Here is an 18724-nt window from a genome sequence, read left to right on the forward strand (position 1 = left end):
AAAACGCGTTTGGTCTTTGTTCATTTTTCAATTGTAATGGGCGTACTGTGCTATCCCTTTTAATTACCTTCTGGGAGGTGTAAAGGAATTTATTTGCTATTGCACTGGCACTCTGTAAGTTTGACACCTCCTTATGTTTGTTATACTATTAGGGATTTGTAGTTCTCAAGCCTAGTACTTATGGCAATACCAGCCTTGTTTACATTAGGGCTTACATTAGAAGCCTGTCTGCTTACAGGATTGCATATATTTTATGCTTTTATTCTTTTTAGCTTCCTATTGTTACACACAGTTTTAATAAAATTACTGTGTTTTTCATTTTCATCCCCCCTAGACTTTTTGTTTACACACCTGTTGTTTTGGGTTTAGGGTATCACCTCTAACTTTTTCCTCACTCTGTTAACCGCCATCAAGTCAAATTTGACTTATTGTGACCCCATGAACCAGAGACCTCCAAATGACCCTTGCATGCTCATGGCCACGGCTTCCCTGATTTAAGCTATCCATTGGATATGCAGTCTTCCCCATTTCCTATTACCCTCCACTTTGTGAAGCATTAACGTCCTTTCTGTTCAACCCCAGTTTAGTCATCTTGGCTTCTAGGGAAAGCTCAGGCCTGATTTGCTCTAAGTTGGACCTAATAATAATAATCTTTGATTTTATTTATATCCCGCCTACTCCGAGGACCGAGGCAGCTATTGATCTGTCTTTTTAGCAATCCACAGCATTTGCAGAACTCTTCCGTCAGCTTTTTTCACCATCCAGCTTTCACAACATATATAACGCAGACCATCCTAATCTTAGTATTCAATGACATATTTTTTCACTTCATAAACACAGTGGACTAAAACACAAATATTTATTTGTCCAAACAGTGTTTAGTGCAAGAATTGCAGTGGTTTGCAGACACAGCTTATACAGCTTCTGGATTTACATCCAACATGCCAGGGTTACAGGGTTACATCCCTAGTGCTGCGCATCCACTAACAAGTGCAAAAAAGTTAACTACTCCATAGCAGCATTAAAATATCCCATACCCTGCCCTCTTTCCACAAAGAAGCCTTCACTCAGCTTAACAGAGTTGCCTTCTTTAGCTCATCTTTCACCCAGATCCAACAAGCAATTTGAAGGCAAAAGAGCAGACTGATGGGCATAGAAAGATGGTAAGCAGGTATGACTGGCTGAAACAAACATTAGCCATAGTTAGAAAGCCTAAACAATGTTCTCCTTCCCATAAAATCAAAACCTTTATATCCAGCTTCAGAAATTTTAACTTCCAGATTTAAACATTTTAAAAGAACACAAACTTGGTTTGGTACCATTTCTAATTTACATTACAATATTAAAATGCAGAAGAGAGTACAAGAAAAACGGCAACATGTATCTTTTCAAAAGTAAAGACCTTTGCTGTAGGAAGAGGCAAGCTCTAGTTGTCTGGACTGGTCTTAACTGATGAAATTATACACAAGGAAGTTGGGTGTCTGGCAATACTTGACTGCAAATAGCTTGCCATCAGGTGTAGGATCGGAAAAGGCAATTTCATTGGTGCTTAAATAAGAGCCAAAGCAAAATGTTCGCCTAGAAGAGAAAAATATATATTAGTGCAATACAACCATCCAGTCCCCCTCTTTATCAATTATTAGTCATCTCTCCATTGTTGTGGGAATCCATTCCGGACCCCCCCCCCCCCATGGAAATTTGTATACATTCAAGCCCCACTGACGCACCATTTTAACCCTCCCCATTTGGTGGTCCGAGAAGGACCAAGATCATGAACTCAAAGTCTGTGAAAATGGAGGGAGGACTCTAGTATTATAATGGGCTAGTTAAAGTTTGTCATAACTAAAGAAAAGGGGAGTAAACAGAGCCTGTGAAGTTTGTTCTCCTCATTGTATCCAAGCAATTTAAGACTGAAATACTTCCATTAGGCTTGAATATATTGTAAATGATCTGTTCACCCACTTTTGCAGTAAATGGCTTGGTTCGATTGTACACCTGAGCAACTGTATACATGCCATTCCTGGTTTCTACAAAGTGTTTCATGTGGTGATGGGTTAGACCTGATTCTGCTTGTGAACTGGGCCGTGGTGAAGAGGGTAGGTTAGACACTCTTCAGAAGTGAAACAATCATTCACAACACTAGCATCTTATCATATGGAATAACAAAGGTGTCTTTAAAAAACAGCATCAGTCTCCCATGTTTAAATTGCTTTTTTAAGAAACATAGCAGCAGTTAGGTCATTCAGTATACTAGTGTTGTGTAACAGCAGCCAGTGTCTAAAAAGGGAGGTTCCCAGCTTGTCTGCTTTGAATATACTGTTTTTAGGCGTAAGGGAATTGGTGGGAGGTTACTCTAGTCCAAAGCAGTTTTCACATCCTTATTTATATGGAGTGTACAACCAGGTCAATATGTGGGAGCCAGCTCCCTAGTGCGATGTGCATTTGCATACTTGTAAGCACACCTCCCTTAAACCAAACTGAAAATCGGCTATTATCCAAGAAAGCATATGTCTAACACCTAAATTTCAATAGGTTGTTTGAACTGGAAGGCAAACTGGCACACTTCTTCACCTGAGCACATCGACCATACGGCTAGCAATGTGCTTTCTCCGCATCAGGCTGAACACCCAGATTCGGCTGATTCCACAGAACACCTTCTCTGGCTTTGTCGAACAACACCACGCACGCTGAGGCTCCAGGCTGTTCTTAGTAGGAGATTGTGTTGTGGGCTCAGAAAGCACTCGGAAAGCCTGGGAAAAGTAAGACAAGCTTGTACATGGAAATGTAAAGACAACAAATCTAAACCGTATGCTGCCTTATGGGACAGACACTCAAGGATGCCTAAAAATGTGTGCAGCATATGTTGCTTCAGGTACCTTTTAGAAAAAGGCAAAAAGTCTTTTTAAATGAATCATTAGAATTCCAAATCCATTTGATAAAGTATCAATTTATCAACAAAACTTAATTAAAGTTTTGGATTTTCATGTTATTATAGTTTTTAATTCAGGATTACCACTTGTTTTATTCTCTCTCCAATAACAGGAAAGTTTTATGCTGCGCTTCTATTATTTTCTGCTGTTACTGTATTTTTTTCCCCATATAATTCTTTCTGCTTCCTATCTGTAGATGGGTGGCCTTATAACATAAATAGATTTCTTCCTACATACTTCTTATGAGAGCCAGCATGGCTTAATGGTCTGAGCATTGGACTATGACTCTGGAGAGAATGTTTCAAATCCCCACTTAGCCACGAAAATCCACTGGATGACTTGGGCAAGTCACACTCCTCAGCTCCAAAGGATTGCAATGGCAAACACTCTGAAGACTTTAGCCAAGAAAACCCAGTGATAAGGTCACCTTAGGGTCGCCATAAGTCAGAAACGACTTGAAGGCACTCAACACACACGTAGGCTTTTTAGTTTGAAGAGTCCCACATAGCTGTTTGTTGGTTTTGCAACTGACTGGCATAACTGCTATTCTGGAATTCAAATCTTGTGAACAGCTAGCTGGCCATCCTAGGTATGGGAAAGTGTTAAAAGGCTCTTGAGTAAGGCTAGAGAAGATATGGCCTCCGGAGAACGATTGAAGCGTAACAACGATTTCATTTGGAGGTTCTTTGATCACTGTGAGGTACCAGCTGAAAGACTCAAAGACAGGTCAGCAAGCTACTCACCTTTCCAACAGGCTCAGCAATTAAGCAGCCAATTATCTTCCTCTCGTTAGATACAAATAGGTATGTTCGGATTTGAGTTGGATTGGTCAATAACGTTTGTTTAAATCCAAGTTCATTATCTACAAGCTCACGAACATCTTCAGCCTATGAGAAGAAAATATGACACATGGAACTCATAACCAGCAACATTTCTAGATATGTATTAGCAACATACAGTACTATGTCATGGAGGAGTTAGCTGTGGAAGCAACAGAACTGGAACTCTTGTTTAATTCATAAATGACAGTGAAGAACTGGGACAAAAAACAATTGTAAGCTAATTTCTTGCTAACATTACAGAGTAAGTGGCTGGGAAAATGTAAATAACTTTAAAATGGAACAGAATTCTATTTTGATCTATGTATTATAAATATTACAAAAATTCAAACCAAACATTCAATTTACTTTAACAACACTCAAGCAAAAAAGAAATCCAAGCTAGAAAAAGAAAATAACTGACTATGTCAAAGGTGAAAAGTTTAAAGAAGGGCACTTAACTTGAAAGTCTGAAAGATTATTTAAATATGTACTGAAGGTATTTTGTGAACAAGGAAAAAATATTCACTCAAAATACAAGAACTTCAGATCATTCCCAAAACTGTCTGGCATAAGTTTTGAGACAAACACTTCGCCTCAGGACAAGCAAGACCAGAAGAAAACTCTGCATTGTACCTTCTTAATGGCATATTTTGGGTCGCCCGACATGATCAAGACAATTTTCCCATCCCAAAACTCTGCAACTACATGCTCATTCTTCCAGCTCTACCAAGAGAAGAAAAAGAGAGAGGAAAATGAATGCATATTACTAACAGCTTATAGTCCAGAGTATTATCTCAAACACATACCAAAGCTAAAATAAAATAGGAAAACCCAGCTTGTAACAATAAACTGTCAGCAAATTTTTGTCATAACACAATCTCCAGAAAGAATGGAGTTAGCAATGATCAGACTGTTTCACCTGAGACAGAATCTATGCTCAACAATTCCCAGATCACCTTTTATTTGGTACTTGTTCTAGGGGTTGTATTGTCCAGAATCACACAGAAATTCAAGAAATTAATTCATAAAGGGCATGATGCTGCATCTGGCTTACCACATATTTTATTCCCTCAAGGAGCCTCTGGTGATATTGGAGATGATGGGCTTCGTCCTCTGGATTGGCAGCAGAGTACACCATTCCACATGATTTGCAGACAGTGGCACCAAAATGTTTCTGGCCAGCATCCTGCCAAGGTAAGGACCATGTGACTAAAATCTACAGCATCAGGAGAGAGCACTACAATATCTAAAATACACATAAAGGAAACAAAGCTTAATCTGCCTAGCAGCTAGAAGAGTTTCATCATGCTAAATAAAACGTTACTTTAAACTCTGCAGCATTTCAATAGCTCTTCAAGTACTAAGTGATACAAATGCAGGAATATACTCACAATGACCATCTGATCTTTTAAGCCTTTACTCAATTCTTTGGTCTTCTTGCTGGTTCTCTGTACAGCAGGAATGTTCTGTACTACTGGACTGACTTCCACAACTGAGAGTGGCTCATCAGGGAGAATCTGTGGTCTGGAATGTATTTAACGTATTTGCATGTCAACAATATGGCTCCACAGAGACTATGGCACAGTGAGCAAAGTGTGGTTCTTCAGATGTTGCAGAATATTCTCAGAAGCTCTAGACTGTTCTGTCAATAGTGAAAAATGCTGAGAGCTGTAATTCAGCAATATCTGAAGGGCCACAATTGTCCACACCTGGCCTTCAGAGACATTTCATAACTCTCTTTCAGCTAGCTATTCTCTATACAAGTTCAGAATTAACGCTGATTGCCATGGCTGTAGGCAGAACAATAAACATAGCTCCTCTCCTCCCAACAAAAAACAATCATCATACTTGAAAGGAGTAGTTAGTTCAGAATTCTCCATTTTATTCTCATAGTAGCCCTTTGCTAGGCCAAGGGGCAGGTCAAAGGTCACTCAGTAAATTTCATGGCTTGGAGATTTAACTCTAGGACTACCTTACTGTAGTTTGACATGTCAATCACCTGGCTTTCTATATGCAAGGACACTGTTGGCAGATGCCCTACAGTTCTGGTATGTTTTTCTCTCAAAGAGATCAAATCCAAATCTTCCACTGTTGGATTTGTTTTGCTGTTAGTCCCACCAATAAGATGTGTATGGGGCATCAATGGCACAAATCACACAGATCATATTGAAGAGGAAGTGGTAATCCATTTAATTCATTTATTCCTCTGATGGACTTGTCAAGCACTCCCAAGTACAAAGAGGTAACCCCAAAATAATATAAATAGTAATAAATAATAAGAATAGGGAGGCCATTTGCAGAGCAGAAAAACAATAGGAGGGGATGAAACAATAGGAGGAGGGAATGAAATTAAGAGGAAGATAAAAGCCTGTGCAAGCAAGTGCATCTAGAACTCATAATAGATGATGTTTCCAATATAGCAAGAGGAAGCAGGTGTCCAGTGGGTTTTAGGAGTGAAACAGATGGTCTGTGTGCAGCTGCTTGGGGGCATGTTGTTTAGAGCTGGGGTGAAGCTGCCTGCCCAACCACACAGCGGGCAGCGTTTCGGTGCTATGGCAGTGTGGCATTCATACGCCACATGCTGCAGGAGCACCACAAAGCTACAGCAGTGGGGGAAGATCTGGCTTTTTGCCGGCTCAAAAAGGAGCAACTTTATGCCACTTCTTTTTGGGCCAGAAAAAAGTGGCAACTACACTCCATGGCCTCAGTCTCACAATCAAAGGGGTGGTGTGAAGCCACCCTTCAGGGCTATCTGCTTCGGCCCTAAGTGTCCATCAATTATGTGAACTGATGTATGATGCCTGGTTTTCTCTAGCTAACTCACATACTAACTTTGCTGACACTATGAGAGAGCATCTTCGGTACATCTCCTCAGATATAGCTATTAGGATTGCCTTAAGACTCCAACTTAAGCATGGGACCCACATATTTTTGCAGACTGAATTGTTATACCATAGATAGACTAATGAGGTATACCATATAACATTGCTTTTCAGAGTTCAATACAGCATATAGACTAACCCAGAGGAAAGATTAATAAAGAACTGGATCAAAATGTAGCTATCCTGATCTATTGATCAAGGCAAAGCATCTAGTTAAAAAAAACCTCTTGTTTGTTTGTTATATTACTTGTGAATATTAGAATACCTTTTTTTGTTGTTGAAGGGTGTACTGAACAAAAGATGAGCGCTGTCTGCTAATGTTGACACTAAGGAAAAAAGAACATCCAATTGACTACCAAGTTTTTAATAGGTCCATAACAATGCACTTGGACTTCTAACATGGTCTTAACATTATTTATTCTTACCCTTGCTAATCCCATTAGAAAGATTAGTGGCAGATGTATTCTCATCCTTCTTCAAACTTCTGGGTGACTGTGACTTTTCTTCCAAGACCTGTGAATATGACAAATTGCCTAAATAAAACAATACGTATTCAAATAATTGTTTCCGGCACAGATTTGAAAAGACACGATGCAGCAACGTTTGCTGAAAAGAAACACGCCTGGGTCTGGTTAGTGTGTGGTTGGAAGATGACTAAAGATACTTAAGCCCATCCTACTTGGAGCTCAGTGGAAGAATAGAAGAAGCCAGAAATCAAGAGGTTCACATTATTTCTGATCCTGAGATCCTAATTTATTGGTGTCATGCAGGTGATGCCCAGGAAGTGATGCCTTTATATACACTACATGAATACCCATTGAAATGCAAAACATGTGGGGATGGTGATGAGGTGACAAGTTCAGTTTTAACTATGGTCTTTGAGGCACAAAGGAAAGAGTAAAGATGTTGCCTAAGGCCAGGGCTGGCAGGATGATTCATATCCCTGTAATTCTAGCTTAGTGCCAAAGCACAGCCAGTCTGTTAACCAAAACAAAGGCGCGTTACAGACGGGCCTATGAGGCGTCATTGTTACATGCGAGGGGCAGTACTTCCTGACGCGCCTTCCCCTCGCGTGTAATGAGTACATCAAAATGGCGGCGCCACATACAAATGGGCACCGCCATTTTGATGTCGCGGACGCACAGCATCCGGATGTCATGCACCGGAAGTGGCGCTGCGAGTGCGCGCCTTGCGGCACCACTTCCAGGGCCCAGGAAGAAGCGCCATTTCGGCACTTCTTTCTTGCTGCGCCCGGGAACCATGTGGTTTGGCTGCTGAGGTTCCCGGACGCGGCAACCGGCAGCGGCGCAAGACCGCCCGTTTTGGGTGGTCTGTAACGCGCCAATGTCTAAGGATTAATGACAAAACAGCCATATCTGCTATCCTGGTGAGAGACAGGCTTTTTAATCCAGCGAAGGCTTCTGTGAATGGAATTGGAAGCAGGCAATGCTCGCAAAATTCCTTTCCTCGAAGTCCTCCTTTTCCCCCTCCTGTTGTCTCATTATCCCCACATTGGGATGGGAAGGCAGGTATATGGGAAAACACAGGAAAGAGATAAATATATAGAAATAGCCTCTTTCTCTTCCATCCACAAAAACCTAAATCAGAGCTTTCTGTGAAAGAACATACATTGTTGGATACATATCTATACCTGTGAACTGTGTAAGTCTACACTGATCATTTGTTTGGCCATGCGCTAACTGGAGAAAGAAGCAAGCCATCATGTTCTGATAATAGATATAAATGTATAGATGCCATGCACACCCTTCATAAGAGGGTAAAAAGGAAATCATCCATCAGATGTTCTCAGTGATGATTCACTAGAAAAGAGTCCCAAACTAAGCCAGTTCTTTGCTCTAGCTTCAGGCCCTGAGTGGAAATGAATCCAAGGTTTACAGCTTCAGCTTTGGCCCAGTTCCTGGTTAGGGACAGTCTGGTCAAACCTACGCAACATCTTGATTAGACTATTAAAAAGGAGTGGAGGATGTCTCTCTAAATCAGAGGTTCTCAACCTTCCTAATGCTGTGACCCTTTAATACAGTTCCTCATGTTGTGGTGACCCCAACCATAAAATTATTTTCATTGCTACATGCAAATATGTGTTTTCTAATAGTCTTGGGCGACCCCTGTGAAAGGGTTATGCGACCCCCAAAGGGGTCTCGACCCACAGGTTGGGAACCGCTGCTCTAAATTAAGCTAAGATTCTCACTAACTTAACCTATTTCAAAATATGGCTAATAGACTACTACCTGGCACTGGAAACAGGCAATGTATCTCACCAGTTGTCCAACCGGACTGGTTACCATTTTCCAGTACTGGTATCTTTAAGAATCACTTTCTCACCTTCAAGCGAATTTTCATCATCTTAAGATGCTCCTTGTTTTCTGAAATTAAATGTGTAGCAATTGGCAAACATTTTCAGATCTGGTGCCTCATATACAGTCACCTGATGCCAAATGTAAATAAATGTATTGCCTCTCTTGCCTGGGCCTTCCAGCCTATTTTCTGTCATTCTTACTGGCCTCTTTCATACACTACTATAGGGATATGACTCCACTTTAGCGGCCATTGCACTGTCCTATAAAATCTGGGATTTGCTGGGGGTTTGGGAGTTCTCATACAGTCATAGAGTTGCCATAATTGTCCATTAAAACCAGGAACAAAATGTGGAACAAATTCTAGACCAAACTGTAGGAAATCTGCAGGACAAAATTCAGCCCAAAATGTAGGACCATTAAGAAAAATGGAGGACCTTAAATGTCCTACATTTTGGGATGGGTTTTGTCCTGCAGTTGTCCTAGTTTGGCCTAGAATGTGTCCTACATTTTGTCCCTGGTTTTAGTGGGCAATTATGGCAACCCTACAGAGCTCCAGTTCCACACCAAACTATAAATTCCAAGATTCCACACAATGGAAGTAGAATTGGTGACAAAATTATATGCTGTGAAAGAGTGCATAATGTATAATTTTATGAGCTTTCACAGACTCTACCCTTTTAGTAGTTTAGCAGTTTTTATTAAATTGACTTCCATGTTATTATTTCTATTTTATTACCTAGGCTGGACGGTTTTGTTGTTTTTCAATCTAAGGGACATTATGGGATCCAGCAATGTTGCAAGGGCATCCTTAGCACTTCTAGCTGCTAGTGTCAGTGTCTTAACAAAACATGGAATACTGGTAGGCCAAAAATTATAATGCAGGCTTCCTAACACTGAATAAGGACAACATCTTGTCCTTTAGATTACAGTAGGTGATTTTAAAAAAATCACACAGAAATTAAAAAGAGAGTCAGAGCTGGAAGATACTTTGAAGATAATTTAAGTGACTAAATATTATTCCAACCCTTTTAAATTTCGACAATGCAGGATGCAACTACTACATCTCTGGCCATTTAACCAGTGCTTAAATTTCTCTAGTGATTAAAACTTCAGCATATCAGCTTGTGTTCAGTGAAATTTTACTTACTTGGTTCCTAGTCTCAGTCTCCTTTTGATCCAGCACCTTCAACCCATCAGATTGAGTCTGGAGCTCAGTATCCTGCAACAGGTTTGATTCACACACAGTCTCTATATGTTGACTTGAACTGTGGGCCAATGTCCCATCATCCTCTACACAATCCTGTTTATCTTCTCTTTCAGTTCCAGTTACATAGCTTCCCTTCTTGCCACCATCAGCTGCTTTGCTTTCAGCAGACATACTGGACTTGGTCTGTGTCAGAAGATTGTCCTGCTTCCCTTTCACCAATGCCTTGCTAACAGATGGGAAGGATGATGGAGATGAAAGCCCCTTTTTAGAAACAGAGTGCACCTTCCTTCCAGTGGAAAAGAATGCTGCACCTGTCTGGAGTTTTAGTGCAGGCTTGAATTTCATGCTTAAGACTTTGAAAGGAGCCTCCATTTTCTTTTCAACAGAGCTGTTGGCAACCTCTTTCCCCTCAACAGGCTTCGGAGGAGCAATCTGTAGTTTGGCTTTTTTATTAGTGCTTTTGGGCAAAGCCCTGGGCTGCCTGGAAGGAGCTGGGCGCTTGCGTGTTTTTGAGCATGGCTTCCTGGTTGCCATCACTTTCAGCTGGGCTGCCTCTGTCTTGCTGGCAACAGGGAGGTTCCCACCATCGTTTCTTAGACCGAGGGGATGGCTTTCATTTGCCAGCTTCCTCTCCAGAAGGTTGAGAAACAGCTTGCCTTTGCTGTAAAACGAACCGGTGGGTACAACGGAACTGTGTTTGGCACCAGACTCTGGGGATGATGTTTGTGGGAGTTCCCTCTGCCTTCCCTTTGGCACATTGGCCGTCTGCAGAGGAGAAACGTCAAGTCTCTGTGATCTGGATGGCCTTTGGGGTGAGCAGCGGTTCTCTTTATCTCTGAAAGTAGACGCTTGCTTTCCTGGAGACGCACAGCTGCGATCGCAAGGCTCCTTGGCCACAGGAAGCTCTTCAGGGAAGGCCATCATCAGCTTTTTCACTGGATTTCCATGTGAGAACTGCAAGCTACAAAATGCGGTGTTAATATTTCACTCTTTGCCTATTTCAGGATGAATTCAACTACATGAGCGCCATTTCTGATCCAAATTATGAACATTTAGGGGATTAAACTAAGTCTCCTCAGAGATATAGTGTATGTCTCCTATTCAGATTCATAGATGCCCCAGAATTGCCTTTTTTAAGAGGGAAAGCTGTTTAGCAACACTATAATTTTAAAAGGGAAGAACTCAAGATATATAGAGAAAACCCTGTCGCTGTTTCATGCGCATGATATAACTGATAATACATTGCCTTGTGTGTTAGATATCTATCTGCAAGCATTTCAACACAAACAAATGGGATACCCATATAGACATGTATTATTTTTCACAGTAGTAAGGATTTAAAAACAAACAACAGTTTATGGGGGTTTATCCTGAATATCTTACCCTTCAGAACTCCTTTTCCTTTTCCTCGGAGTAACCGCTGCCATATCCTCCGTCTATCAGTCTCTATGGATCAGAAGCATTTATGTCACTAAAAGGCAGAAGACTCACAAATGACAGTCCCCATATCTCCAAACCACTGAACCAGGACAGGCTCAACCCACACTGCAGAAATAACCCAGTTTGACACCCTTTTAACTACGGGACTGAGAGTTCCTGCATGGCAGAATGGGGCTGGGCTGGATCAGGGCCCTTGGGACTCTAAGCATTCCCCAGTGATTCCCTATGGGCAAAAAGGAATCCCCAATGCATTCCTATGGACAAGGCTTCCCTATGGGCAAGTATTCTTTGAGGCTGAGGGAGCCTCAAAACCCTTTGGGATTCCTCGGAGGAGCCGGGACCAGACAGGAAATAAGGAACACAAAAGGAGACCGAGCGCCTCAAAAACGCCAACGCCGCCGCGACCGCGAATTTACCTCAGGAGAGAGACACAAAATGGCGCCTCCGCTTCCTCTCCTCTCAGGGCGCCTTCTCTTCTTCTTCTTCTTCTCCTCCGCTCAGTTCGAAACTATCATTTACGCGCTTTTTTCCTCCCGGTCTATGATTGGTCGGCCTCAAAACTCCCTCGACGGTGATTGGTTGAGCGAGTAGCCAATGAGAAAGCTGGAGGATTAATTGTTTTTCCCGCCCCCGCGTTTTACAAACCGAAGGCTGTCAACAGTAAGAAGGACACGCCCCCTTCCCAGACCAAAGAGATACGGTTGCAAAGACAGGGAGAAGACCAAGAAACACTTCCGGTTGCGAAATGACTGCTAAGGGTGCATCTACATTGTGGAAATAATGCACTTTGACACCGCTTTAAGTGATGTGGCTCCATTCCTAGGGAACCCTGGGAGGTGTAGTTTTTGTAAAGGTCTTTAGTCTTCTCTGTCTAAAGAGCTCTGACTGGGGGCCTGATAAACTGTCAGTCACACAAATTCTATCTGATGGAGTTAAAGTGGCATCAAACTAGATTATCAATGCAGTGTAGATGCACACACCCCCAAAGTCACCTGTATCAGTCCCTGCCAAGCCCACACTGGGAGCCACCATGGTTTAAGACGATGTGACTGAGATGAAAGATCCTTCTCAAGCTTTTGAAAAGCTTGAGAAGGCTCCTCTGATGTGCAAAGACACCTCAACCCCATCTGAAGCCCATTGCCAATGCATTTGCTGTTCCCTCTTGAGAAACACACTCCACTTCCCTTCTTCTTTCTGCTAAAGCTGGCTCCCATTCTTTGAGACTAGACTTGAAAGTGCCTTGCAAGGACTTGAGACTCAGCTTGAGACTTGAAGATAGACACTTGAGACTTGGACTAAAAGGCTTGACTCCATCATCCCTGGCACTCTCTCTTCCCTTCCCGCTCTTGCTACTCCTAAACCTTCCATTTGCTCCACTCTCCTTTCAAAGTGCTGGTTGTTACTGTGATTTGCTGCATGGCCAACATGACTACCCTTGGATACATTTTAGAAATATCATTTCCAAGCAAAGACACTTTCCCCCCATGAAGCCATTAAGTTCCCACCAACCTTTTAGCTTCTGTTGAATGGCGTAGCAGGCCTTCCTCTCCTGGTCCAGCTCATTGCACAGCGTACTGTATCTGCAAAAGAAGGAAGAGAGTTTGGGGTTTTTTGCAGACAGTGGTTGGGAATGGGGGCAAATGGTCTTCAGCCCCCCCTTCCCCAACCCAAAGGTACACTCATCCCTCTCAAAAGCTAAAGGAGCCAAGGAGCCACTTCCAACAGAATCTAGGAGCTGCCCTTCTATCAAGTCAGTTTTTGACTCATCTAGCTGTGTATTGACTGTCGGCAGCCATGGCTGTCCAGAGTTTTGGGCATGATTATCTTCCAAGCTTTGCCTCTGGATGCTGCTGCTGGGATAGAGCCTGGGACCTTCTGCATCGGGAAAAGGGGTGCAGTCCTATAACTGAGTCTGGCCCTATCTAGCCCAGTGTTACCAGCATTGACCAGCAGCCTTAGCTCTCTCCAGGGATTGAGGCAGGTGACGAAGGAACCTCCCCTGGAAAGGCTGCTAGGACTAAGCCTAGAGCCTTATGCATGAGAAACAGGGGAAATGGCTGCATACTTTGCCACCTCCGGCCCCACACTCATAGAATCATAGAGTTGGAAGAGACCGCAAGGGCCATCCAGTCCAACCCCCTGCCATGCTGTCAACTCTGACTGGCAGCAGCTGTGGCTACCCATGGTTTCTTTTCCCCAGTCCCACCTGGAGAGGTTGTTGTGCCTAGGTGCATGGCAAGCTGTCTTGAAACAGAGCCAGGTCCTTGGTGCATCTAGCCCAGTGGTTCTCAACCTTCCTCAGGGGCGCAGAGGTACTGCCAGAGGAGGGTTGCTTTTGAGGGTCTGGGGTCCTTCTTCTTGGGGAGAATAAACCTGCCAGAAAGAGAAAGGAAATACAGAGAAGAGCCCTTGGACCATTTGCAGGACCTCAAGGGAACCCAAAGGGGAAAACCCTCTTGCAAGGGAGAGCATTGAAGTGTCCTCCAAGATGCACCCAAATAAAACAACAGATGCAAAAACCCCTTCTTCTTAAGGGCTGGGATACCCACTGCAAGGGAAAACCTCACCCAAACACACAAATACACACAACCACAAACCCTCCTCCTGCCTCAGCTGCCTTCTCTTTAATTAGGGACTAAAAAATAACCCCGATCCAGGTTCTCCTTCCTTCAGCTCTACAGTTCAAGGGCTTCTCTGCAGCCACTCCGGCTTTCATTCAAAGGCTGCATCCGCACTGCAGAAATGATCCACTTTGAGACCGCTTTAACTGCCCTGGCTCAATGCTATGGGATTCTGGGCATTCTGTAGTTTGTTGGGGGCACCACAAAGGACAGCTCCCCAAATCCCCCAGCATTGAGCCAGGCCAGTTAAAGCAGTCTCAGACTGGATTGTTTCTGCAGTGCTCCAAATGGAGTCAGGCTCCAAATGGAGGACGTTTTGGAAATCTCTCCTGGACAGAATGGTGACATGGAGGACAGGTCCTGGAAAAGGAGGACACCTAGTCACCCTGGGCTCTTGGGAGCTATTGCACCAGTGCTTTGCAGTTGGAGGGCTGGCTGTGTTGCGTATGGTCATTTGGTCATCAGAGAGGTCACTTCCTATCTCCTCCCTTCTCTACTAAAAGTGAGGAGTTGTTTTATGACTCTTTCTCCCTCTTTCCTTCTTGTTCTAGCCCTATATTGGGAGAAAGGTGGGATATTATTATTATCATTATTATTATCCCTTTTATTTACCTGCAGCTCAGATGCATAATGTTGGAACATATGCTGCTGCTGCTGTTCTTAATAGATAAAATACCACATTTTGTAACAGGGGGGCAGGCAAATCCCCCCCCCCCAAGTCCTGGACTAGGGCCCTTTTCCTGCTCCTAAGGGCTTCCCATATTTTTAAATGAACCATAGACTCATGGTTGGAAGAGACTTCAAAGCCATCCATTGCAACCCCATTTCTGCCATGCAGGAACTCACCATCAAAGCACACCTGGTCAAAGGCCATCCAGCCTCTGTTTCAAAACCTCCAAAGGAGGAGACTCCATCATCCTCCAAGGCAGCATCTTCCACTACTGAAAAGCTCTTACTGTCAGGAAGTTCCTCCTAATGTTTAGGTAGAATGCATCTTGCATCCATTGCTCCATTGGGTCCTATTCTCTGGAGCAGCAGAAAACAAGCTTGCTCCCTCCTCAATATGACATCCTTTCAAGTATTTAAACAGGGCTATCATATCACCTCTTAACCTTCTCTTCTCCAGGCTAAACATCCCCAGCTCCCTATGTCTCTCCTCACAAGGCATGGCTTCCAGACCCTTCACCATTTTGGCCACCTTCCTTTGGAGAGGCTCCAGAGAACCCGGAGCAATCTACAGAGAAAGAGATTCCGCCTCAATTTTAGGAAGAACATCCTTGCCTTAAAAGCTGCTCCACAGTGGAAGCCTCTGCTGCCTCAATGGAGTCTGGTTGAGTTTCTAAACAGAGGTTGGATGGCCGTCTGCTGGGGGTCTTTGGATGGTTTCTTCCTACATGGCAGAAGGAGGCTGGAGCGGATGAACCCTGGAGGTCTTTCCCAACTCTATGGACCCACTAGGAAGAGTGGGAAGGGGCCCAGAAGCCAGGGTGACCCTTAAACCCCGGTGGCAGTGGTTAAATGTTTGCCCTGCAGCCACTCACTCACAAACCATATGGTTGTGAGTTGAAGCCCAGCCAGGGGCTCAGGGTTGACTCAGCCTTGCATCTTTTTGTAGGTCGCTAAAATGAGTCCCCAGCTTGTTGGGGCAATTGACTTATGCATTATAAACTGCTTTAGGGAGTGCTTCAGTGCACTGAGAAGAAGTCTAGAAATGTACTTGCTATGGTTATCACTAAACCAGCCACCTAAAAATTGACCCCAGAGCTGAGCCTCCGTCACCAAAGAGGGGGCAGGAGAGGCCCGGTATCTCGTTCCCTGGAGAGAGCGACATGTAGCTGGAGCTGCCTTCGCTGAGGAAGTCCGGAGAGAGGTAGCCTGGCGGTGGGCCCCCTCGGGGGGGGGGGCATTGCCACCACCCCCGGCCCCTGCCCCATAGGCCTCCCTGGCACTGCCATAGAGCTTGGCGATACTCTCCGCGTCCTTGACCACTGGACGGAAGGCCGAGAGGTAGCTGCCCTTCCGAGGGAGTGGCAAAGGGAGCAGCAGGGCTTCCTCGACGGCTGCTGACCGCTCTTCCTCTGGAGCCCCCTGCCCTTCGGAGGAGCCGGACCAGGGCTGTGGTGCTGCAACGCAGGCTCTTGTGGACAGGGGCCAGGTCAGTGTGGACATGGCTGGTCTTGGGTCCTGATCCTGAGCCACTGTGGCCCGATCCGTGGAGGGAGAAGGTCCTTTTGCGGGTCCCTCCGTTGAACATGGCCTTGACGTCCTCCCAGGCGTGGCTGAGGTCGTCGCTGGCCCCTTTGTCGCTGAGCTTGAGGTGCCTCCTCCAGGAGTTGAAGTTGGCGGTGTCAGGCTGCATGTACTTGGCCTGCGGTGTGCGGTGCGAGTGGAAGATGAACTTGTTGGGTGAGAAGTAGAGGCTGCAGAAGGCGCACTTGATGCACTTGGCCCTTGAGCTGCTGTACCTAATGATAAATGATAATATAAAATTTATTTTTGTCACGCCCCTCTGCGCAACGCAATCGAGGCAGCGTACAACATAAAAATATACAGTCCATGTCCCTGAATCCCACCCATCCTCCTTAAAATACAATTAAACAAGTTACGATATAAAATATAATTTAAAATAATAAACAACAACAAAACAGTGAGTGCAACAAGTTGGGGCTGCATCTGCACTGGAGAAATAACTCAGTTTGGCACCGCTTTAAGAGCCCTGGCTGAAGGCTATGGAATTCTGGGAGTTGGGGTTTGTTGTGGGGTCAAGAGAGGAGCCCACAACGAACTCCAATTCCCAGAATTCCATAGACTTTGAGCCAGGATGCTGAAAAGCAGTGTCAAACTGGGTTATTTCTCCAGTGTGGATGCAGCCTAGGTTTTCTTTTTGGTGGCCGGATATCTATTTGGAAAAGGCCTGCCAAAGAGATCCATTCAGGAAAGGCCTGCCAGAAGAGATCCATTCAGGAAAGGCCTGCCGGAAGAGATCCATTTGGGGAAAGGCCTGCTGGAAGTGATCCGTCTTGACAGCTATTTGGACGCTGTTTAAGGTGGTCATATGTACCTGGCTGGGATGAAGCTGCCCCGGGAGCCCCAGGCGCATTCGTGGGCCACGTCAAAGGCGAAGTTCTCGGGCAGCTTGGGGGGCCTGTGCTCCCCCAAAAAGGACTTGCAGAGCCGCTCGGCCTCCCGCTCGGTGATCATGCCACAGCGGCAGAAGAGATGGGCATGGCCCCGGCCCTTCGGAGGATCTCCAGCTGGAGAGGGGTGCACTGGACGCAGGTGATGCCCAGCGCCACCCGACGGATGTGGATCTCATTGTAGCTGTAGTTCTTGAGCAGCGTGTTCGAGATCTGCGCCAGGCAGAGGCACCCCTGGCCGTCGATGACTAAGGGCACGATGGTCTCCCCAACTTGGTTGGGCTTCAGGGTGGCCCCTGACGAGGAGTAAGGCTGGAGTAGCTCTGGCTTCGACTGAGGAGACGAGGAGGATGAGGATGAAGAAGAGGAGGATGATGAAGAAGAAGCGGAGGAGCCACAGTCCCGGCCGGGTCCTAGTTGAGCGGCGGCAGCGGCGGCGGAAACAGCCAGCGACTCCATCGGCGTCCTGCCTCTACGGCAAAACTCCTGCAAAGAAAGGAGAGAAAGGAAGAATGAAGAAGTGCTCAAGAAGGAGGAGAGGAAGGAGAGGGGAAGGGGACAGCCCTCATACGAAAGATAGGGGTCTTTGGACTGGGGAGAGGGGGATCACTAAGTCACCCCCAGGCAAAAGTTGCCCCAAATGGGACCCTTCCTTCCTACAAAGATAAAGGAAGGAATGGAGAAGCACTCAAGGAGGTGGAGAGGAAGGAGGAGAGGGGAAGGGGACTCCAAGGAAGCAAGGAAGGAAGCTCTTTGAATTACGGAGCGGGGGGGGGGAGTCACTAAGTCACCCCCAGGCAAACATTGCCCCCCCAAATAGGACCGTTCCTTCCCACAAAAAGCGTTGCCTCTGGGTTCAAAAGTCCTAAGAAGTACGCTGGACTCACACAAAGAATATGGGAGAAAGGAAGGAAGAAGCGAAGGAAGGAAGGGGAAGGAAGGGAAGGGAAGTCCTGGGCAAGTCGCAGTTTCGGAGAGAAAAAAGGGGTACACACACCCCAAATCCAGAGATTTCTTTGGAAAAGGCGTTGGGAAAGAAGATGGGAGAAGGGAAAGAGAGAGGGAAGGAAGGAGGCGAGGAAAGGGAGGAAGGAGGAAAAGGGGAAACTGTTTTGGAGAGAGAAAGGGGAATACGCAGAGCCCAAACTGGGAAATTTCTTTGGAGAGGCATTGGGAAAGAATCCTTGAGAAGGGAAGGAAGAGGAAAAGGAGGGAAGGAGGGAGGAAAAGGGAAAGGAAGGGAGGAAGTCCTGGGAAACCCGCTGTTTCGGGAAGGAAAAAGGGGGTACACACAGACACCAAATCCAGGCGGAAAGGGGTTGGGTAGGAATCCGGAAAAAGGGAAGAAGGGAAGGGAAGAAGGGAAGC

At 45.1% G+C, this 18724-nt stretch overlaps 1 protein-coding gene and 1 pseudogene across 1 annotated transcript; both read right to left on the reverse strand.

Moving 5' to 3' along the window:
* Nucleotides 1-846: 846 nt before the first annotated feature.
* Nucleotides 847-12085, reverse strand: LOC149310366 (N-acetyltransferase ESCO2-like). Its single transcript, XM_089528804.1, has 11 exons — nt 12015-12085; nt 11542-11604; nt 10099-11119; nt 7059-7146; nt 6899-6959; nt 5143-5275; nt 4806-4937; nt 4385-4474; nt 3674-3817; nt 2572-2750; nt 847-1578 (listed from the first exon to the last, which is right to left on the reverse strand). Exons 2-11 carry the CDS (start codon nt 11583-11585, stop codon nt 1446-1448), a joined length of 2025 nt encoding a protein of 674 aa, XP_089384930.1. The 5' UTR covers nt 11586-11604; nt 12015-12085; the 3' UTR covers nt 847-1445.
* On the reverse strand, nt 12077-17815 carry LOC149310367 (SKI family transcriptional corepressor 1-like; annotated as a pseudogene).
* Between the last annotated feature and the right edge of the window lie 909 nt (nt 17816-18724).

The sequence above is a fragment of the Sceloporus occidentalis genome, unplaced genomic scaffold (genome assembly GCF_023333645.1).
Source record: "Sceloporus occidentalis isolate IW3139 unplaced genomic scaffold, rSceOcc1.0.p SCAF_6, whole genome shotgun sequence".
Lineage (NCBI taxonomy): Eukaryota > Metazoa > Chordata > Lepidosauria > Squamata > Phrynosomatidae > Sceloporus > Sceloporus occidentalis.